Genomic DNA, 24,208 nt, shown 5'->3' with positions numbered 1-24,208 from the left:
TGAAGGCATGGTGATGGCTAGCAACCTGTTTGCCTTCATTGGTCATGTCCAATTGATAAAGTTTCCTCCTCTGCCAGCAGGGCAGCTGCTTTCCTGGGTTTCTCTCTGCCACCTTCAAAAGACATTCCCAGATTGTCTCCTCACTCAGACCCTAAGAAAGCCTCATTCTGCTTGCAGGAGCCTCAAACATGGTCCTAAGCTTGGGACTCACAGCTATCTCCAATTGTCTCTCATCTCTTTTTGCACAGGATCTGCAATGGATGGTCAGCATCCCTGCTCCCAGGTCTCTTGCAGACCATCTTCTTTCAACATCATTAAATCTTCCAGGTCTGTGTCCAACTGAATGGCTTTGAGAGAGTTTTGTATAAAACAGACATCTAATCAGGTGAGAAGCCTTCAGCATTTACTCATTGAAGCATGGTGTGGTTTATCTTGGGGCTTTTCACCAACAGCAGCATGCAGGTCCTGCAGCTCCGCCCTCAGCTCACCAGCATCAGCATGGTGATCTGTGCAATGGCATCATGTTTAGCTCACAAGAATTGTTCCCAGACTTCATCATGGGGATAGTTGACTTTGGCAGTACTGTGACATGGTAATTAACTCAAGACCTCTGTTCAGAGAAATAAATTTTTTTCAGCCTTTTCGTTTTAAATCCAGTCAAAATGTGAAATGGTCCAGATTTAATTAGCAGAGAGAATTCTGCAAAGAAAATGCAGCAGCCATTACTGATGAGAAGGATGAAGCCAAAGTGAGACTGCACTGCTAAGAGCTGTTATTTTCCTCTGGCACCTATGCACTTCCAGCCTTAGTCACCAAAGCAAATTTTCCAGCACATCCTTCAGGGAAGTGGCCAGTCAGGCCAGCAGTCTGGCTTGTGCTCGCTTCATTACAGAGCTCTGTCATGAGACATTGCAAACAGACAAATTATGGCCCAGCTGCCCAGCCAAGGCTGGCAGGTAGAGCTTAATCCACTCGAGATATGAAGGACCTTCCATAACACATGGTTTTGACTATCACAAATATTGAGACTATTCTTTGCATTAATGATAAAGTGGATTAAACATGCCCCGTTTTCCTAGCTAATGCCCCTCTGGAGTTTCACTGGGACCAAAGTGGATCTGGCATTTAAACTAAAGAAATCCCTGTTTAGTGTGTGGGAGTCTCTGGAGAGGCCTCAGATCTGCATTGCAGCTGTGAAATACAGCTTCTCCTCTGCTGCTTATCAGAGATCTGTGTTTCTCCTGGGAAAATTTTGCCCAAAGGATTCAGCCCTTGCCAAATTTTCTACTGGAATTTGTTTGTTTATTTTAAATTTCTTTTTAAACATCTGAAACCAACAAACTTAAAAAATGCTCTAAATCTATCAACTTGAGTTAATCTCTTAAAATAAAATAATTAAAAAATTAATTCCTCCAGGCTGCCAACTTCTGTTTCTAAGACTTAGTCTAAAATAGATTTAAATGACTGAAATTCTAAACCCAGGAAATATGAAGTTTAATTGGAAAGAATCACAGTTTTTCTTTCTCCTGTGTTACTACACCTGCTCTTGGCATTTGATTCTCCTGAATTTTAAAATTATTCATCTCAAGCAGGCACGTGTGTGTACAATGCTGTTCATTTGACCCCTGTGCCCACTTTGCAGCCACAGGGAAATACAGGTACCCAAGGAACAAATCACTTGGGGACAGATCTGCCTCATCTCCTCCTCACACAGTCTTCCCAGAGAGCTTTCCCCTTTTCTATGCTCTCTTCCTTCTTTGTGTCTATGCTCATTTGTCATGCAAAAAATGTCAGGGCAGGAATGGAGCCAGATAGATAGGTCCAGTACAACATCTAATTTTTTCCATGGTTTCTATCATGCTGAAAGGCAGAATTTTGCCATGATGCTATGTGGACCCTGGAGATGACGTTTGGCTATGAATGCATTTATATCTCCCACAGCTTCAGGGGTGTTCCAAGCAAGCGGGTGGGCTGGGGTCTATAAATAGTGCATATTAACCCATGCTTCAGTTTATAGGGAAGGATGGTAGAATACACACAGCTACAGTCAAATCAGAGAAATTATTAATATTAAATCCTCAAGAGGTATCTCTGCTTACTTCACAAGCATCTGTTTGTTGGAAATACCACTCTGATAAACAATTTTCTCAGCCTCAGCACTGTAGCAGTACATATGTTACAGGTGAGGATGATGATATAGTCCTTTTTGGTCTTTGTGCAGAGTTGTTCTCCCCAGTACCAAGGTGTAGGACCACAGTTCTTTTCTCACAGCTGCACCATACATAGACATCTGCGACACAGGAAGCACTTGGGCATCAGCAATCATAACCAAGCCCCCAAACAAAACTTCAAGGAAAGGTGTTCCCAAGGACCCAGAGTCCTCTGGGTAAGACACATTTTGGACTCTAGTGATGTTACATCACTGGAGATCTTCCAGCCTATCTCAGCATTAAATATGTTTGTCCTGGAAATAGCTTCAACTGCATATTTTGAATGAAGTCTGTTTGCTCTGGAGAGAGCTAATGGTCAACTACCTGTAAGTATTTTTTCCATGTCATCATCTGGAATCCTGCTGACTGGTCACATACAGAGCTGTCTGATGTAATGTATGGCCAAGAAAGGAGAATCCCAAGTTTCTGCCTGTTTCTAGTGGCTATCCAGGACATACAGTATTCACTGAGGAAGACAGTATGGGAGAACAACCCTCTAGTAAAAAATGAATTCTGATGTTTGTATCTGTATCCAAGCTGTTGCAGTGTATACAATGTATTTTAAGAGCTTTGCTAGCTTGTTTCACTACCCTGGAAAAGACTTAGGAATATTAAATAGAGAACAGTCAATCCCACTATCAGCAAATAATCCTCCAAGAGATAAAAACGGTAAAAGAGTCATACTTGTCTTAGCCAATATTGATATAATCTCGGTTCCACAGGTTATTGCATTTGGAGAACTATTCTGGAACTATTCAGAGAACATACATGTGATGGGATAAATGAGTAGAATATGATTTTCTTCAAAAGGTCAGGCTGTGTACCATATTGCTAAAAATTATATTTCATTGTATGACCAGCTGGTTGAGTGTCTTACTATGATACAGCATCATCATGGTACTGTGCCTTTTGAAGGCAATACTAAATTCAGATCCTGGCTCCAGCTGAAAGGCTCAGGATGCCATGACTTGCTGTTTGGGGCACTTGCTGAAGAGGAAAGCAAAGTTCATGGTTAGATCCAGACCCAGAGCCCCAGAGTCCCTATTTTCCTGCTGCCAGGAGCACTAGTTTTGCCCTACTTGTTTGACTAGGAACGAATGGGTCTGGCTTGGTTTTATTCCAGACCGGTTTTACTTTGCCTCATTATAAACTTCACCATGTACTGTCCTTTTCCCTGCCTTATCTCTCCATCTCCTTCAAGGGCAATGCTGGAATGTAAGAGGGGTGCTTTTGCTGGGAGCTGTTCTGAGCTGAGAGGACAGGCAAAAGTGACCCTTTATCCTGCTTGGCGTTTCAAAAAGCTTCCGCCTGCGGGGAGGGGATGTATTGAGAATGTGTGAGAGAAAACACTGAAAAGGGAAAAAAGGCACAAAAAGGGAGGAGAAAAAAGGTACAGCAAGGAAGCTAGAGACAAACTTCAAGTTGTGGATTATTTCTCACCCAGGCTCTAATTAGGAAGCCTCTTATGGGACTGTGAAGCTGTCAGGCTGCCAAATGTCAGCGTGTTTATCGGAGATCAGGCGAGTCTCCTGTCTGCAGCAGTGAGTTTGGTGCCATGATCCTCCTGGGTCCTTCCAGCGTGTGACTCACTCGGCACTGGCACCTCCGGAGGCCTTGAGGCGCAGTGGAGGGCTCCTGCTTCTCCCTTAAAAACCCTAAAATAAACCCTTTCCTGGGATTTGCTGGTTCTGCATGGAGAGGGTTAACCATACAGTGCAGAGCAGCTTCATGTATGTGACTCAGATTCCCAGGGAAATCCCCAGCTTATCTGATGGAGCCTGTTAGTCTGCTAATTGAATAAGCTCCTATTAAAAGTGCAATGTTTTTTAATGACTGCTAACAACGGGCCAGATTCTGATCTGATCTCTGCTTGGGATGGTTTTTGCTGCTGGTCGGGCCCAGCCCCGGATTGCAGCCGCCCCCAGCCCCACCGGCCTCAGCAGAGCCGCAGCCGGGCTGAAGCAAGAAGGCTCCAGGGCTTTTGGGGTTCGGGGGAGCTACGGGCCGGTGTAACAGGCAGGAAGCTTTTATTTGGGATCTTTAGGAAGAGGCAGAATGCTGCAGTGGAGCCAGCACAGGAAAGCATTTGTTGGGAGGCTACCAAGGATTTCATGTAACATAATTGCTGCGAATATTTTTTACGTGATTTGAGCAGTGCTCTGAGTAATTAACTTTCCCGGTGTTGAAATCAGGTTGATTTGTTGATTCTGCACATAAGATGTTGTCTGTTTGCCTAGGAAAAATGGTGTGTATGGCTCTGCATAGGCACATTCAAACCCTAATATTTTAATTAGAATTATGTATATAATATCAGTATCTCCTTTTTCTCAACAGGAATTGACTTTGAGAAGGTATTTGCCTAACAGGAGAATTTTAAAATATGTGATTAGCATTTAAAGTTAACTTAGTTGGATTCCAGGGCACTTCGGAAGGAGACCTTAAGGACTCTGATTTCAGCTAGGCTCAGGGTGGGGTTGAGCTCTTTTGCATGACCTTGTGACCACATTTGCCTTCCTTTTCTTACCTGAAATTCCCAGTGGGTTACCCAAACCTACGTGACATCAGAACCATGTAAAGTTTGCTAATAAGAAAACATTTTTTTGTTTCTTCTTGTAAGTCAGGAATGAGACCTGACCACCTTCACCTCCACACACCTCCACACCTACTGAGTTTCGTTGTGTAGTTTTTGCTTTTCTTCCAGGAAAGTTTCTATTAAAATGCGTGAGTTTCTTTTAGGAGGTCCCACACATTCACACTGGCACTGAGCTGCTGCTTTAAAAGTTTCATAGCAACCAGTGAGTGGTGATTTTTTCCACACAATAACAATAACGAAGTGTCACAAATCTCAAGCTGCTGTTATCAGAGGCAGAATCTAAACCCCATTTCTCAGCCTGTTTTCTATTCCCCACTCCCGAGTTGTCAGATGCTGTGACATGGCTCCATCACACCGCGACTAGCAGTCCCAACAAACAGAAAATGATTTCCAACTGGCAAACACGCTGTTTACTTTCCAGAAAAATTGCACTTTCCCATCTGACAGCTGATCAAGGGATCTCCTGCTGCTGTCAGCATGAAGAAGTGTTTAAACACAGGGATGGAAGTTTAAACATTTTCTCATTATCACAGAATAAAAAAAATTAAAAAATAATAAAAAATAAAGGCATTGAGTCTCTGCGACCACCTGCTGTGCCAGTAATGAAGCGATGTCACATGACCAGCCGGCGAGGACTTTTATCTCTGCCCCAATATCATTACTGAAGTGACACCTGTCACATGACCCGCATCAGAGCTTTCATCTGGGCTCCCCAAATGCAGTTCTGGCTTGTGAGGGGGATTTTCCTGGCATTTCCCTCCCCCACGCACACTTTAAAGAACATTGCCCACTTGCACCATTTCAGACAGAGGTTTGCTAGTTTTAAAGCCCTTGGATCTTTTCTTGGGCTTATATAATTTGGCCAACAAACTTGCTCCAGGCTGAAACAAAACAGAATCCTGGCCTGGGAAAGAAGTTATTTCATTTACTTCCAGATGTTTTTAAAGCAAATATTTCAGTCTGATGTTAAATTCTCTTTACATAAATGAGGATGTTAAAGGATTTCTCAAAAACCTCAGATTTGTTTTTGGTTTTTTATTAGGTGGTGAGAAGAAACAGTCTGATGACCCTTAAGCACAATAATCTCCATTTACATGCACTTTGTAAACTCTCACCTGCTTTATCAAAGCATCCTGCCCCTGCCAAAAGAAAGTATTTTCTGGGGAAAAAAAAGGAAAGGTCAGTCCTGCATCTCTCTGCCAACGTCTGTGACTTTTTGTGAGGTGTTCAACAGCAAACATTTGGATTTGAGATGGGCCCACATAAATGACAGCAGTACTGAGCACTTACTTGCTACAACCCATTCAGTTACTATCTCAAAACAATATTCAGATGTGACAGAGGATGATCACCCCACAGGAACTAGATGTGAGCAGGCTGGAGATAAGAGAATATGAAATTTATGGATTTTTCCACCTCCTTTCCTACTCCACACTCATCCATGAATGAAGTCTGGTACTTTTCTCCCTGCATAATCTGATTCAGCTCGCTAAAACAATGAAAAACTAACTCAGCAAAAGAGTTCATAGTCTTCCATCTGTTTAGGGAATTAAATCAGTTCTTCAAAGGCTTACAAAGGTGCCAGAGAGAAAAAAGAGAAAGACTGTAAAGCTTGAAGCTGGGAGAGAAATGGGGGAAGCAGAACTGCCTTTTTGGGTGGCACTAACTTGGTACATGAATTCAGACATGGTTTTTGTTACCTACTCTTTCTGACTCGTTACAACACTACATCCATTCTCCCCAAAAGCTGTTGCCCCTGAGATTGTGCAGGCCGGGGGATGGAAAATCTATTGAGATTAGTACTTCTGATGTAAATAATATTTCCATTAGTTGAAGAGAGGAGTCAGTTTCTCTCTGATCTGCCATGTTTTAGGCATTGGGCCTGCAATGTTGAGTTAATGAATGGAAGACTGCTGGGTTGCAGAATACCCAGGGTCTTCCTGGCTTTCTGCCCCTCTAGATACAGAATTAAAAGGTATCATTTGACTCTTTGGCAATTTAGCATATGGCTAAATTTAGCAATGGCATGGCCATTATGGAGTGGCAGTTATGTAAAACAGCAAAGCCATTCTGTACCACTGCTCCAGGGCAGAAGAAATTTGCAATTGATGCTCTGGATAGACCATGAGGAAAAGTGACTCAGTTCTTATCATTAGATCCCTCACTGCCCATGCATAACAAATATTTCATTTAATGTCTCTTGAGCATTTAGTTGCACTCAATTAGGAGCAGATAACCAGCCACAACCGTCCCACTGCAGGCCCTGGAGATCCTGCTTCTTCACTGCTCTTAGTCCAGACATCTCCAAGAATGCAAAAGGAATGCAAAACAACCCCAATCCCAACTTGGGCATCATGTACAGCTGTTCTATTTAGTATTGCAAAGGGAGGTCAGGTCATTGAGAGTGGCAGGTGTTTGGGAGATCCAAGTCCATGCAATCTAGAGGTAGAAAGACTTCTGGAACATAGCTTGCCTTTTCATCAAGGCAGAGAATTTTAGGGAAAATAACCTAAGGAAAATCTTGTCCTCTTAACTGAGCAGTTCCTGCAGATAGTCCATGTCCCCTCTAATGTAGCTAATCTATGCATTCCTGAAATTATGTCTGTAGCAAGGGCAAAGGGGAACATAAACAATTGTGCTGCTTCCTGCCCAGATCTGCAGTGTGTGTTTGGTAAATGATGGACTGGAGTGGGGCCGGAGATGCAGCTCTCTTACACTAAAAGCTCACTTTTCAGCTCTTTCTATGGCTGCCACCCATAGCTCCTTGACTGGTTTTGTTCCAGTGCCTCAATGCTCTGAAAAATTCTCGCTCAGAGAAGTTCTCCCAGTCATGCCAGTAACACTACACAGATAAATTAAAACGATCAAGAAGATTTGTATGTCTGCACCTCAGTGATTTATCTTTGTCTTTTTTTCCCAAATGTGCTGTAAGGTTACACCAAGGCTACTGGTTTCTGTTTCTCAGAGCTAAGAAGAAGTATCTAAGATAACTGAAACCAAGCAGACTAGTACTTCAACACAGTAAATTACTTGCTTTCCCAATTCTTCCAGAAAGAATTTTATGAGAAATTTCACGGTAATTGCAGTTGGGAAAGAGGTCTCTGATTTCCCCATGTATCCCCATCAGCACTCACCTCAGATTAGCTTTCCTTCTCATAGTCTGTCAGCAGCCTTGAGATCAAGGAGATTAAAACACTGTGGAAACTCATTAATGAGCCAGGACTCTCTGCAACAGCTGGACCAAAAATGGACTGCATTTGGCTACATCTTAATTCTCTGCCATCTCCCCTCTGCTCATCAACACCTGCACACATTTGGGATGCTGTATAAGACCCCTGGATTCAGCTCTAAGCAACCAGTCTGCAATGCACATGTCTAATGCTCTGCTGGTGTGGAACCAGTATGCTGGTAATCCTGTTAGTAATGGCAGAAGCTCCCTCTAGGAAATTATAACAAATAGTCTTAAACAATTCCTTTTGTTGACAACTCTATCCAAGAAACCATCTTCCCCGGAGACCTCACTCAACTTCTGACTAATCCCCTCCTTCCCTCAGGAGCTCTTTTGTTGAAGGAGATTGTAGGCATACCCCAGGAATGACAGGTCTCTGTAAGCCTCGGATGAGCCTCTACATTCTTTCAATTGTCACTCCCCATCTGTCCTGTTTGTACATCGATCTTCTGGTCCAGGGAGCTCTCTATTAAGTGACACATGGCTGAGTATATTCTGCAAGTCCAGTGTCCAGACTGTGCTGTTACATCTTCGTTGCCAAGTCAATCCTTCTGACATTGCTTTCTGAAAAACAAAAGGCAGGACATCTGCACAATTTCATTCTCTTCTACTGAAAGGTGACTTTTAAAAACACACAGCCCATCCCTCAAACTGTGTCCTTGTTTTATAATCTCAAAGATTTTTCTTCATTTTGTCAACATAAGGAGTTATTTCAAAGGTCCTTGGTGTAAGGGAGGGTACAATCTGCCCCTATTGCAGAGGAATTCTATTAAGGTAAAAATCCATGGCCTAAGTTCTGAATCAAAAAGAAAAATTAATCCCAATTACAAATATTCTGCAGGGCTAGTGCCTTCAGTCACTCTGCTTGTTAAAAGGTGGTTTAAAACAGGCTCTTCTCTTCCTGTAGATTCAAATATCCTTAGCTGGTACACTAATCACATACATGTCGAAAGCACAGCATTAGTTTTCTGAATATTTATTTTGAGAGGCAGAATGAGAACAGTAGCAGATTCCAGTGATCCATATGTTCCTCCTCAGCAGGTAGAGGGAAAGTGGTGGGTAGAAAATGGGTGGAGTGTTGGCATGGAGTATATATCACCCTGGGATAGACAACTGACAGTATCTCTTTTCCTGAAACGGGAAGGAGAACATGGAGGAGTCTGTGATGATGTTTTGTCCCTTGCTGTGTTGCTCAGGGCCCATGGATTCAAGATGGAGCCTGATATATTTAGTTTTTTGGTTTTGTCTATTTTTGTAACTTAACTCAGGTTGGCAAATGAAGGAAGGCTGGCCAGTTTAATTATGTTCCCAGGAAATTCCATTCTCTTATGTGCCAGTATGAGGCTGTTGTGCTTTAGATGCCTATCTACCTCTCATTAGATTTGAAAAAGCATACAGAGCCCCCTGCTTTCCATCGGTAGCCTATTAAAATGACAAAAAAATTACTGTTTCATTTATAACCTTGCTTGCATGTCTGAATCCAGATGCCTTTTTTAAAAAGAGAATTAATAATATGAACACCATCACATATAGAAAGTTCTCCTGCAATGAACTGCAGAAGATAACTTGACATATAAGCTTGTTTAGTATGCTTTGTAAGCAGCTGAAAAAGCAGGACACAATCATTTTGAGGCCAGGTTAATATATCTAAAAAGTGTTTAAGAGTTTCTCCTACTAGTTGCAAGTTTTCACTATTTTAAATGACGTTTTTGTGAAGTGCTCTCTAAATCATTTAAAATTGGCCAACTCCAAGTTCATTGAACACTGATGCATGAGTGCCCTCCTCAAGTGAGTTGTCCCAGAAGCCTTAGAGGAACTGACAGCCAGCTTTTCTGGCAGGATTAGTTCCTCTCTGATCACAGAGAGGGAGCAGCCGTCCTGTCTGCACTCAGCTGAGCAGGTGAGCAGGGAAGGCATTCAGGCTGCTTCCAAAACCCAATCTGGTCACAGCACTGGCAATGTCAGATCTTTCTTAAAAGGATTGCAGGCTGGCCTCTCTGCCTGCTGTTGTCTGTGTGATGAGGACAGAACGGGTAGAGAGGCTGTGAGACCCAGCACTGAGTGCTGGGACCTGATCCTATAGCAGGTACATAGCATCTACATGCATTTGAAAGTGCAGATGGGTAGCTGAGGTGTGTCCTGCTATCCTAAGGTTGCCTCTTAGCTTGGCAGACAATAAGACAGTCAAACTAACTTGGCCTCAAACTCAGTTTCCAGGTCTGCCCTGCAAGCGCAGACCCAGCAGTGACACTGACAGGACACATGCTGCTAACAAATGCACAAAGTAAACAAAGAGACAGGATATAATAAAAATATATTTTCTGGTAATCTCTTTCAATAACTGTTATTTTAAGTGAGCTTTTGGTCTTCTGTAACAAAAAGATGAAAAATATTGATGCTGTAGCATCATTTTGAAGCATAACATTAAAATAGTGATTAATTAAAACCAGCATATTACAAGATAAGGAGATTTTGCCTAGCTCTGCTCAGGTTCCAGTGTGTGTGAAATCAAAAAAGTAAGCTATGAAATGTGGACTCAGTAGGCAAGGACAAAGGAGAACAAAGCAATTTGGCCAATTTAAGCAATGGGGAAATGAAGCAATACTTTGACTGGGGAGGCATTGGAGGAAAGGGCACCAGTCTGAGACTTGGCAATATGACAAAACAAATCCAAACCTCCCATGATACCACTGAACATTATTCACTGGGGGCCATTGGCTTGCTGATCTCTTCTCTCTGAATGTGAGATTTCCCACTTTGTTCTCACCCTGGAATGTGATCATCCAGCCCTAAGTATCAGATCTATTTTCCACCTTCAGTGCATGAAGGAGTTCATGTGCTAAGGGTGATGGCAGCAGCTTTGACAATGGCAGCTACATGCTTACCCAAGAATTATTCAATCATCCATGATTTCTACCAAAACTTGCTCCAACCTCCTGAGACACGGCCTTTTCGGTAAGAAACAAACAGGTCACAGGTTTCAGGTTGCAGTCTCACCCCTGGAACTGTGAGCACTGATTGTCCTGTGGAAAAATCAGGTTAAAGAGAAAGCTGCAAAAGGGTCCTTTTCCTTAATTGTGCTACTTTCTTAATGCTCTCCTGTGACATTAACCACAATATAAACTAATTCAGGATCGTATTTCTCACAGCTGCATTCCTTCTGATTGTTTTTGGAAAATTATTTCTTTAATCTAGACACTCTTCTCTAGAAATCTCATCTGCAGGTTCTTTCCTTTTTTCTTTTTCTTTTTCTTGGAACAACCAGCAAAATACTATTTGGTAGAACAGTGGTAGGAATGCAACCCGCTAATCAAAAGGATTCAAATGGATCTGTGCACTGCCAAGCTCTCTCCTTCCCACCCAGCAGAGGGGAAAAAAAGAAAAAGAAAAAAGAGATAGAGCGAAGGCACAGAGCTTCTCTCCTTCAGCAATCTCACAAATGCAAAACCTTCCACTCCAGTGACTCCTCATTAACTTACCAAATCTGACAGTCTAATTATCGTAGCTGCTTCACGCTTAGAATAAATAAATACTAAAGTGGGTGTTTAAAGAAATTGAGCAGTGAAATTCAGTCATCTAGACAGTCAATAGAGAGTTTATTTTAAATTTTTATATTCTTATGTATTTATATCATTTTAGGAAAGATAATGAGATAGTTGTCTTTCAGGCTAATTGAGTTCCTATGCTCATGGTTGCTTGCTGTCACAATCTCAAACTTAGCTTTAACTTTTGTGCCTTAGAAACCTGATCACTACCTCCCCATTTAGTCATTGCTGCTGATAACTGGGTGAAGGCAGAAGTGCACCTGAGGATGGGAAACGACTATGTGAGACTTTCAGTCTGGATGTCTTTCACAGCAAACAAGACAACTAAATCTTTTAAGATTTGCATTTAAGAATGTTAAAGGGAAAATGGAAGCTAAAGAAACCTCAGCTATAACTAGCAATTAGACAAAATACAGAAAAACATCTGCTAACCTCTGATGCAATAGTGTCTGCCTCCACGAACAGTATTAACAGCACTCCCCCCAAGAGCAGTTTGTCTCCCTGAACAATAAGACCTTTATAGAGATTCTCTGGCCTGAGATCAATGGGAGTCAAAGCATTTGATCCATGTCTGTAGGACTTTGTTTCCACAAGTCATGTGGGCCAAACTTTGCGCCAGTTGCTTTTGCAAGAGCAGGAGCTGGGGAGTGAGCAAAGGAAATTTTCCTTCTTTTCCCATCTTCCCCTTTGCCCCGTGCTCCTAAACAGTGCCCAGCACAATGCCTGCCCCAGGACAGCATGCGGGGAAGAGCTTAAATAGGGCAACATGTCCAGAGTCCTGTGCACTTGGCAAGCATCTGCTGTGATGTTGCAACAGCTCTTTCCTAGGGTGGTGGCTTAATGACAGAATACAAAACTTTAATGTCCTGTCAGTATGAAGGCAAGTAGATCTTCCACCCCTGCAGAGATCACACCAGGTGAAGTGAGGGGTGGTTTTCCTGAGTTAAGTGAAGATTTGTTTTACCGCCTCACAGAAAGCTGCTCATCACCAGCTTTGGTTTATTCCTATATTAAGACACATTATCAACCAGATTCATACAACTGGTAGGAACTTTCTAGGTGTCTGTATCTGACTTGCAGTGAAGGATATCTATTTGCTCTGTAAAGAGGTCACAAAGCAGAGTGGTAAAAAAAAAATCAAGTGACTGTATAAACCTTTTAGCTATGTAGGAGAACCTAGGGAAACTAACCAAACCAAACAAGGGGTCATGAAAGCCTGCTCTTCCTTATAGGTCCCCTGTGATAACATTTACCAGTGCTAGCTAATCCCAACAGTAATGAGATTTTTGGTAGGCAATGGCTTGCAGCCTTAACCTCCTCATTGCCCAGGCTTGCTTACTTGCTTTGTCTTAGTTTGGACACAACAGACATTAAAATGACTGTCAACATCGAGCATGCCTCCTCCTCCTTGTCTCTGACAGGCCGGACAGTGGGCTGTTTCAGGAGAAATGGTACAGTGTCTTCATCACCTGGTGCACTGGTTTTGTGTTGCTGGGGGAGGTAACAGTTAAGAGAACAATTGTATCCAAAAAGAGTAAGTACCTCCTAGTCAGAGCCAGGATCCCATCCCTGCAACACAATCCTCCTCATGGCCACATACTGGAATTTACTAACTGCTGTGCCGAGGGTACGGCCAGGGTTGAACGTGTCCTACACTGAGAGAAAGGTCTCTACTGAGACTGGACATTGGGAAAGGATCTGAGCTGCCAGCTCAGGCCTCCCTGGCCCCCGTGCCTGTGTGCTTTGGACAGAGCTCTTCTTGCAGTATGTTTTCTTGGGAGTGCACTGTTGATAACCCCAAATTCCACTGCTTACCTTCCCTGCTTGCAAGCCTGCTCTAAAGCATCGGTGGGCAAAAGAGAGGGAAAATAAACCAAATCTATAACTAAGAATAATAAGCTGCAATTGATACTGTGTCTGACCTGTCTGACAACAGAGTGAGATACCTCCTCAGAAGGCCCTTTGCACTTCAGGACTGACACTGAGTTGAGAGCACAGCTCATGCTTTCTTGATTCGAGGATCTCATCTTTCTTCCAGGAGGGATTAATTGGACAGAAAACATTCTGCTTTAGCAGGTGGCAAAGGGTTAGACTAAAGTTTTATCACAGCTGCTGCAGTGCAGAGCTGCACTGCACAAAGATAATTGTCTCAGGATTTGCTCTGGCCAGAAAAAGGACAGCAAATGCTCTGGTTTTACAAAATGTCATCACTGCCACCCCTCAGGCTACTAGCCACACTGACGGGAAGCTGAAGAAATCCCTGCACTTCTCTCTGTTTTTATATTGAGAGGTGCAGGTGGCACATGCAGATTTAAGGCCACCAAGATGATGAGCGAGGTTTGGATCTGGGCCTCAGTAATCCCCTCCTAGAGTGAGACACACAGGAGTGAGCAGCTGTAGGAGAGGCCCCTCTGTGGGCCAGCCCCACTCAGAGGACAGAGTCTTCTCCCTCCCTTAGAGCACGGCTACTCTTTTTTTCTAGCGCTTTGCGCTCAGATGAGCATAGCAACAGCAACCTGTTCACTCCCTAGGAGCTGGCCTCCAGGAAGCAAAGAGCCCTGTGCTCCCTGTCCCCCTTCCCAGGGGCAGCAGCCAGCCTCTAACCATTAACATTCCCCCTAATGACCAGAAACATGCTATTTGGAGGGGTACTAATTTTGAAACAGTGATTTCTTCAATTATTTATTCCCCAGAACTGACCTTTGAAAACATCCTTTAGCTTCCAGCTAAAGTCATAACAACTTATAAAAAGGGTAGTTACAGATACAATTATTTCATAAAAACAGAGAATAATTTCTTATGAGAACCTTCTATTTTTTCAAATGTTGTTTCCCTCTTACTCTCTCACACACCTTAGGATTAACCCCATCTTCTTTCACCTTTCATCTCCATATCACTCTTTGCCCTTCTGCTTTAACTTTCCCCTCAGAGGATGGCAACTATTAGCCGGTATCCTCCAGAACAAAGTGGGAACAGAATATATTTAAAATCTGCACTGTTATCATAGCAACAAGAATTTTAAAATTATACAGTTAAATTCCAAAATAGTGTTATGCCAAAGTGACACAGGAGAGCAAATGTCTTAAACAATTATGGCAATAGCAATGGTCACATTGGGAATTATTCAGAATAGCCTAAATTTTAGAGGCTTAATGAGTCACTCATGAATATGGTCTTACATGATCGTACTGTACTTGTTTCAGCACTGTGCACTTTGATTCTGCTCTCAACACACTGGTTGCTATGATAACGCCATGCAGTTTCCTGTCCACAAGGTATTTCTTGCTGCAATATGGGAGATAATAAATACGGGATGGTGCCTAAACCCAGGTGAAATGAATCTGTCCCCTTGCTGGCAGCATATCAGAGAGATTGACACATTATGCCAATCTGTTTTCTCATTCCTTCTATTTCTCCTCACTCTCTCCCTTTCTCTCACACTGTCTGTCTCTGTACCTGTTTTTTTCCACTCTCTCTCTCTCTCTCTCTCTCCCTCTCTCTCTCTCAGCACTGACACTTTCATCTTCTCCCTTGGGGATTGGAGATGTCACTGCGGGAAGTGCTTGTCCGCCTCTCTGGCAGCAGCAGAGCCCTGTGGCTTTGACAAACCTCATTTAATTGGGAGGAAGCCAGGAGGGTTTGAAAGAACTGAAACATCCACGAAACTCCTTTTATCAGGCATAATTTAAACTCTGCATGGAAAAAACCCTATATGTATAAAGAAAAGTCAACTTCCCTCCTGCTGTGCGTGCTCCCCTCCTCCCCCCCCGGCACAGGCAGGCTCCTGCGAGATTCCATCTTTTCATTTTTCTAAAAGTGTCAAAGTAGATTTGTGCTCTGTGGCTGGGTGAACAGAAAAGGAATGCAGATGTCTCTCACTCAAGCACATACACACACAGAGCACCTTCTGAAGGGCAGCAGTTTGGGGGATTGGGAGAGATGCTAGCTGGCTGCTCCTGCACTTGGGATGTGTCACAGGAGCCAGAAATTTGGTTTTCCAATAGCTTGGCAACACAGTCCATGAAGGCTTTTTCTTAATTGCCCCTATCTTAAAAACCACCACCAAACTAACTAATGTACAGGCTGCCCAGGAGGCAACAGGCAATGCAAGGTCCCTTTGGCCTGCAGCCCAATAAGAGGGAGCTTTTCTTAGTGAGGAGCAGAACTGCAGCTTGAGAGACCCTGTATTTGTTATCAGCTGAGGCCAGGAGAGGCAGAACTGTGTGTGCAGCTGTGTGCTCAAGAGAAGGAAGCAAGGGAAGAAGAAAATAAAGCAGGTACAACTGAGGGAGAACTGGTATGGCAGAGTACAAGGAACAGCTGTCTCAACATCAAAAGGGAGCGGGAGGAGCAGTCCAAGGGAGTTGGGGCTAGCACACCATGCTGAGCAGATGGGAATTCAGGACATCAGGAGGGACCAGTGGGTGAGTTACACTGAACACAGTGTGAGCAGGGAAATGTTCAGACCCTTGAGGTTACAGAATGGAGGAGAGATGACCTGTCAAAGCATATACACCTCTGCTTTGCAGATGGACCATGGTAGCAGCCCATCAAGGTCCCCTTCTAGTATTAACAGTGGTCAAGTAGAAGAAAACAGAAAAACAAGTTGTCAAATTTGCCACAGGATGTGAACTTCGTAAATATAGGAGTGGGGAGGGAGTGCAGGCAGAAAAGAGAGATCTCCGGGTGAATGGCAGAGACTTTCAAAATAGAGAGGAAACTCACAGTATAGCATGTGCAGCAGCTCTTTCTTGGTGAGATGAAATTGAGAGTTAACTTACCAGCAGGAACCTGATAGAGCTGAGGAGGCAGGGGGCTGAAGAAGCCATGAAGAAGTGCCTCTTGTGCAGAGATTCGGTCTCGAGGGAAGGCTGTGAGCATCCTAGAGGCCAAATTCTCTGCTGCTGGCACCCTGCTCATCCTAGGAAAACAGAAGGAAAAAATAGCACAGGAGATGAGGACGAGTGAGAAAGCTGGAACCAGAACATGACCCAGCCCTTCTCAGCTTGAGGCAAAGACAGAGGAGGGACACAGGAGCTGGATAAATGCAGCCCAGCTATATAGCTTTTCATGCTTTTCCATCTGAGTTTGACTATGTTGGGGTATATGAATCTAGGATTTCAGCTCAAATTCATGTTTACAGACAAATTTTCTCCTACCCCAGTACTCGTAGTGCAGCTGGTTGTAAAATGTGTTGAGGATTCACAGAGAAGAATCTGTTTCTCAGGATGAGTGCTTAAAATAAATGTAATACACATATGCTCCATGCCCAGCAAATACCAATGCCAAGTGGCTGCTCTCTAGAGGAGCACACAGCTGGGGACAAGGAAGTGGAAGAGCGAAAACAAACCAACAGGGAAACAAATAAAAATAGTCATTTAGTTTTACAGCTTTTGCTTTGTTTGTTTGTTCTGATCACATTTCAGCTTCAGAGCAAGGCCTGTTGTGCTTCCTTTCTTGGCCCCCAATGGTGCTTCCCCTCCAAGTGACATCAGGGGTGGGGATACCCCTGCCCCTGTACTCCCCCTCCCTATACAGAACATTCAACATGCTGACATTTTTGTTTCGAGGAGATAAAATGTAAAAGAAGAGGAAAAAACACTAAGACAGAAGGAGAGAAAGAGACCCTGAGAAATAAATTTGTAGAAGCTATCTGCCCTCACTGTGGTAGATAATTGCTGAATTTTCACCTCCAGCACAACAGCTCAAGTCCCTGCTTCCCTGAGGACCAGGGATGGGACAGGAAGCCAAAGCATCCAGTCTGAGGCCTCTTACTGGAGCTGCATGACAGGCTGCCCCTGCCATGGCAGTGTCTTACTGGAGACTTCTGCCCCCTCACTCCCTGCTGCTGCAGGCTCCCACTTTGGGCAGCTACACAGTTCAGTGCTTCCCACCATGGCTCAGGCTTCCTGGTGGTGGCCAAGTTCTGTGGAGAGCTCCCCTTTGATTTCTTAATTGTCCATGGAGAGTCATGGCTGAGCAGCCTGTATGAAGCAGCTCTTTCCTTCTCCCAAGCTGAGCATTCCAAGGCAGTTCTTTGGCCATGGCAGCACCGGGACTCTAAGGCAGAGCTGGCCCACATGCAGCCCAGAGCTATGCCACAGAGGTGCTAGGCCAGCTCCTTGGTATGAACTATAAGGGGGTCTGTGAAAGGATTATGGCCAAAAAGCAGGAGTGCAATATAGCACAGTTGCAAGGAATATACTTATTTCTTTGTTCAGGCTGAGAGAGGATTTGTTCTGTTCCAGGACCTTTAAAAGGGTTTGGGACATACTGAGCTTTCTGTGTTTCTCAAGCTGTGCATGACAATGGCTGGCATTTCAGTAACCTGGCCTTTGCTGAAAACTTTAGCATGTTTGTTCAGCCATTTAGAATAGCGCCTGGGAAATCCTGCTCTGAAGGGCAGCACACTTCCCTCCTAGCAGGGCTGGATCCCAAGCAGTCAGCTGAACAGATAATAAATAGCAATGAAAAATGTAGTTATGTCCTCAAAGGATATTTGATTATTGACATCTTCATGTACACAATCTTGAGGACAAATCTTGTCTTGTCTTTTCCAACATATCTATAAAACCTGCTGTATGCCTCAAAATCAGTTTAGGGGGATTTGATTTGATTGACTCTCCCAGCTAGGTTAGGGCACTTTGTCTGATTATAAATTTCTTTCACTGATACATATATACATTCTGTGTGTGTGTGTGTGTGTGTGTGTGTGTGTGTGTGTGTGAGCGTGTGTGTGCCCGAAAAAATGCTCCCTTCCCTTAGCACACTAGGGAGTGATTCAGCAGTGCTGGTGTGTCTGGTCAAGCTGTGTGTGTAACCATGGCCTTCATCTCATAGCTTTGGCCACTAAGAATGTGATTTTTCTCCTCCTAACTAATCACAAGATTATTTCATTGTCTCATGAAAATGCTGTCCTAGCATGTCTTCCTTACTGCTGTTGAGCAACATTCCTACAGTCTGTTTTCAAAAATGAAAACTGGGACAGTGCAAAGTCTGTCCACAGTCTGGGCAAGAGGGCCTGGGAAAGTACGACCTTCTCAATCGAACTGTGCCCCACAAAAAGCTGCACACAAAGTCATTGAATCACTGCTTATCTCAGAATAATCACTACTCCTCTGAGAATAATAAACCCACTATGTGTCTACCTTTGCTGAGATCTCTCAAAATCAGTTGCTTAACTGATGTTAGATCTGCTTGTTACTACAGAGCCACCCTGCTTTTCCTGAGCTTGCCAAAAGAGCTCATTTCAAGTTAAATGATTGCATAAAGAAACAAATAAACCCAGAGGCAATTTTGACATTGCTGTTACAGGTAGCTTACCTGTCACAGATGACTTGGAGTCTCTGAGGTCTCCTGGAAGCAACCAGTTCTAGAAAATGTAATATGGAATCACAAGATTAAATGAAAGTCAAGCCAAAACCCATTCTTTTAGCCCCTACAAAAAAATGTGCTCAGAATTTCAAAGGGCCTTATAGAATCTATCATCTTATTATTTATAGATATACATTATTCCTATAGGATTTGAGTACTTGCATTGATCTTAATAAGGCTGTTCCAGTTCTGTAACCCTTTCTTTTCATATATCTGTGAGTGTAGGCCTTGGACTTCCTCCTGTTACAGTGCAAGTCTTAGCTTTGACATCAATAAAAGCAGTATCGGTCCCTAAAGCCTTCACACAAAGGAAGCAAAAAGAAATTTGCAGGTCTGAATCCCCAGCAATTGTCTTGGTTTTCCAAGGGGCTGCTGAGCTTCACATACTGCCCCGATGGGTACATGGGGCTTTTCTACATGGATGCAGCAGTAAGACTGGGGACAGAGACAAGGCACTTTGATCCCACTCTCTTCTTGCCCACAGCTCTCGCTAAGTTTGTTGTTTGTCCAGTTAACCATGCTCATGGAGGCTTTGTGCTCACTGACTATTGTTATCTCTATCAGACTGGAACTTAGCAGAGTTTGCAGTTTTGTGAAGTCTGTGTTCATGCTGATATTTTTCAAGGACATATTTCTAAACATTGTGGTAAATATAGAGGAATACATTCCTCAAATGTTTTATTGTAAAGCATTAATTTTCTCAGGCTTAGATATGAATGAATGAATGAATGGCTTAAACCTGGAAAATTTCCCCGTAGAGCTGATTAACAGAGAGATTTTCTTGCATCAGAAAGGCTGCAATTTCTACCCACCTTCATTTTCCTGAGCACTGTTTCTGACAGCAGAGAATGAACAGTGGCCCTCTAGTTATGGGAAGGAGAGCAGGAAGGGTGGTGTTGACCTCTCTTCCAGCTCAGCCTGGACAAGCATTCCCCACAGCAGTGAGACCACCAGGAGGCAAGCACCACTGGTCTGGTGCCAGCAGACTCAGAGCTCGGTTGGGTTTAATGCTGCAGCCTCCAAGAGCATCTGCCCTCCCTGGAAGCACCAGGAACTTCATTCAGGGACAGGAGCTGCCTGCTGCCGTCCAAGTGGGAGCCCCCTCTGCCTTTGCCTGCACCACCATTTTCAGAGTGCCAGACCCAGCATCTGACTTGATGCACAGACAACTTGAAAAAAGTGCAAATGACTGAACTTCCAGCCCTTGACCTTTCCAGCAGCAATCGTGCACCATGAAACCAGGCAAGCAGGTTGTTAAACCTGTCTATCGCAGGGTAAGTAACAGTTCAGAATTGAATTGTTCTCCTACACCCAAATACTAAGGTGATTTCTAGAGCAGTAAATGGGAATATAGCTTGGGATGGGATTCATGGCTGTTTATGTGCCAGAGCACAGGAATATAATCAAAGTATAGAAGTTATATATTAGCATCTTGAATACCTCCTTCCCAAATAAGTCACCAAGACTGGCAGAACATTCCTCTTGGATCACTAGTAACATTTTTACTGGATCATCCTTCCTTCTTTTTGCCCCCTTGACTGTAATAAAAGTGTAGAAATAGATTACCCATATTGAGTAGAAATGTAAAGTTTCCAGATAGAACAGAAGAAAAATAATTCTTAAAATGGTTTGAAAGGCAAAAAAAATTTCTGTGTGAGGTAGGAATTTTTGCCTCTTCATAAAGCTGGCCAAAAACTTTCAGATGTAACTTTCTGTCAGAAAATTTTGATTTGTGAGATGAAAACATTCTATGACAATATATCAACTTCATTAAATATTTCGAGAAAATGCCAAGATTACTTCAGTACTGTACTTTAACTCTACTGAAATCTTTTAACATTAATATTCTTTAATTAGTTTAACACAGAATTTTTAAAATGCATATTCAGCTGGTAATAGGAGGCCAAAATGTTTCAATGATTTCTTAGTGAAATGTCACTTTGTTTTTGTGGAGTGTATTTTCAGAATTAACATTCCAAAGAGGAAATAGGATTTTCTTTACATTAGAAATAGAAATATCAGCTTGCCTACTGGGAACTAGGAGGAATATCTGAATTACAGTGTTTGCTGTCTTGAGCAAGGCTCTTGTCTTAAATTTATCTTTCATATAACCTAGAGATTAATAATTATCTGCAAGGAATAATGTAAGAGCCAGTGAGCCAGCTACTCCTGTCCCTGTCCAAACACATCTCTCAGTGAAGAATTCAGCTTGAGTGAGGACTGCCAAATTTGCCACTTTGAGTATACAGAGCTTTGATTATAAATTGAAGGTATGGGCAAGAAAACACTGTGTCTCTGCTCAAGGATTTAATGCAGTTAACTAATGCACTTTAAATCAGTTCAGATTAATCTCCTGAATGACCCCATATAGACAAATCCTTACAGAATGCCGAGGCCCCATTGTGTTGAGCAGGGTAAAAACAGTGCAGAAAATATTTTCCCTACTGTAAGATTAAGACCAATCTAAAATTGCAAAACGCTGTAAATAGCTACTCTATAAAGGTAAGAGATAAAGAATATTTAGATCATTCCAAAAAGTGGATGAACTACTGATTTAATCATCTCTCAATGATGATCTAGTCATGAAATGATGGGATTGTGTAGGGCTGATTGGCTTTTTTAACAAAATGAGTAGATCTGAAAGGTAGCACTTAGGTTTGTTATTTTCTGTCCTTATGCAAGGCAGAGTGTGCTAATGAGGAAATACCTTCCTATTTGAAAACTCAGGTGGAAGTGGCTAATGAACTGATAATGAGGCAAGCAAGCCAGAGGACAAAAGTTAAACTTTCCTAATTGATGAAGAGAGAGAAAGAGGATGCCAAGTGCTGCAGGATGAAGGCAGTGGGGTTGCAGGCTCACAGAGAAAATTTCTCTCATTAGTGAAATCTCTGTGGCTTCAGGACAGGAGCAGAGCTCTGTCTGTGTGGCAGGCTGGAAACTGCAGGCTGTGCCCATTGCCACACAGATGGGAAGTTTCCCTACACCCTGGCTAGCATTAGTTACAGTGCTGCTCTTCCCTGTGAGATCAAAGCCACATGCAGTTTATTATGACAATAAAAATTTTATCGTTTTAGAATTCAGTTTTCAGCCATCCCATGTGTTAAATGAAACATCAGCATAAAAACTGAGATTACAAAAAAAGAAAAAAAAAAAGGAAAAAAAAGCACTGGGAATGCAGACTTCATCTGCATTTTCACAAATGTCATGGGAAGTTTGCATTTCAGGGCCTGCTGCTTGTTGCCTCCATCTGCTGGTAATAATTTGGAAACGCAACAGACACTGAAAATCCGTACCTGGGAACACAAGTTGACTCTGGAAAGCTTCTAAATATCATTCAGCATACCAAAGCCTAGAGATATGTGAAAACTAGGCTTTATTTGAAAGTCATTGCTGCATCTGAAAAGGCCTTGTGTGAAACCTGCATCTGCTCAGTGAGGTGATACTACTTGGCATAGGCAAATTCATCATTCAGCCTGTGCAATAATCAAGGAGAAAAGCTCACACTCAGTTCATCATGTTATAGATAGATATGCACTGCTCCCCACTCTTTGGAATCCAAATGTCAGAAAAAGGAAACAAAAACTGACTTGGTACATTGGGCGCTCCAGTATCCCCAGTTTGGCAAAGGCACTAGCTTAATGTCATGGGCTGTGATTCCTAATCCTTTCCTGCCCTTGACCCCTGCTGTCTAGATTCAAACTTGTAACCATTAATGGGGCTGGATCAAAACACTGGCCTTCTGGTGTCACCAATGGTGTTTAGAGGGGATTTAAACTCACTGCTTTTCAGCGCAGTGAAATGAACACAGCAGTAGATTAATGCAAGGATTTGAGCTCACACAGCATGAGAGCTTTCAAAAATAGTGTTAACAGAGCTACAACTGCCTCTTTCAGGGGAAGCAAAATGAGGGAACAGAACAAATGAACAAACACAGGGCAAAGCCTTGTCACTGTGGGTAGGGCTGGTAAGCCCAGAGAGCCAGGGAGACGGCCAGCAAGTGTGCTGAGATGTGGGGCAGCAGCTCTCCCAGTCCTCACGTTCTCCAGGGAATGGCTCTCCAACCTGCTTGCAGGCCCTATGACTGCACATAATTCCCTACCCCAAGTGTCTCGCCTGCAGAGAGAAGGGGAGGTCACAAGCTGTAGGGCTGGCCACGAATGGGTTACTCACCCATCCTTCCCATTCACCTGGATTCAAGTTGAGACTTTGCCAAACTGTAGGGAACGGGCATGAGGCTGTTCTTGAACTTCTTTGTGCAAGACATCAGGGCACACGGTAGCCAAAAATTCCTTTGCACAATTCATCCCTTGCCAGTAGCCCATAGAGGAGGCAGAGGAGCTGCTTTTCCTCCAGCTGCCCTGTGTATGCCTGACTCACAGACCCCACAGCCCATGCTGTATCCTTTCCAGACTGCAGCAGGATGTGCTCAAGCCCACGGCAGCGACAGGAAAACATCTAAAGGTTTCCAGCTTTCATTTCAAAGATTCCTACTAACCCACCTGGCCCAGGAACCCTTCCAGTAACAATCTCAGTCTGGGGCTGAGCCTGCGCTGCTGAATCCAGTGGGAGTTTTGCCATCAACTTCAATGAGAATAGGATCACACCTCAGTGCTTTGTTTTGCCCGTGTTCGTTCCTTGCCGCGGGCAGGAACCTGTTTGTTTGTTTGCTGCCTGTGCTCAGTGTGAACATCAATAAGACTAGCTAAAAGAATTCAAACCATCAGATTTGGGGAAGAGCTCCAAAGTTTGTTTGCTTATCTGAACCAACCCAGACACCCAGATTCGCACAAATGGTCTGGGAATAACCTCAGGAGAGAAGGTTTTCTCAGACAAACTCCATAGATTGTACTTGGGCTGAGCATGTCCTGGGGGGGGAAACAGCTTTGTGCTTCAGGGAAGAGAAGGGATGTGCGATGTGCCCAGAAGCATATAAATGGCATTTAGCTTTAAACAAAGATACTAATTTGTCTTCTTACCAGCAGTCCCATCAAAAAATGAATTGATTTAGTTCATGAGAAGGGCAAATAGTCCAACTTTAGAGTAGCTTTCTGTTCAGACTGGTTTGTGTAATCCAGGTGTGAGTCAAGTGCTTGGTTCCTGTATGTGGCTGGAACAGCTGGCAGCCCCTTAGGCTCTCAAGAGCGGAAAGGGATGTTGCCTCTCCAGCTAACACAGCTATTGTCCCAAACACTGACATAACACCCCTCTTCCGTGTGTCTGCCAGCTCCCTGGGATGCTCCAACAGAACACTGTCCTC

At 43.4% G+C, this 24,208-nt stretch overlaps 1 protein-coding gene across 1 annotated transcript in view; it reads right to left on the bottom strand.

The window, feature by feature from the left end:
• Positions 1 to 5,823: 5,823 nt before the first annotated feature.
• CDK15 (cyclin dependent kinase 15) overlaps positions 5,824 to 24,208 on the bottom strand; it is a 38,517-nt gene continuing 20,132 nt past the window's right edge. Inside the window, exons 10-13 of the mRNA XM_088167857.1 lie at positions 18,901 to 18,949; positions 16,359 to 16,498; positions 10,918 to 11,055; positions 5,824 to 8,596 (exon numbers count right to left, since the gene is read on the bottom strand). Coding sequence (XP_088023983.1) covers positions 10,946 to 11,055; positions 16,359 to 16,498; positions 18,901 to 18,949 — 299 coding nt within the window. The 3' untranslated portion in view covers positions 5,824 to 8,596; positions 10,918 to 10,945. The remainder of the gene's footprint in view (positions 8,597 to 10,917; positions 11,056 to 16,358; positions 16,499 to 18,900; positions 18,950 to 24,208) is intronic.

This window comes from Sturnus vulgaris, chromosome 7 (genome assembly GCF_052056855.1).
Source record: "Sturnus vulgaris isolate bStuVul1 chromosome 7, bStuVul1.hap1, whole genome shotgun sequence".
In the NCBI taxonomy this organism is placed as follows: domain Eukaryota; kingdom Metazoa; phylum Chordata; class Aves; order Passeriformes; family Sturnidae; genus Sturnus; species Sturnus vulgaris.
Note: the sequence above shows the minus strand (reverse complement) of the source record. Positions and strands in the feature narration are given on the sequence as shown.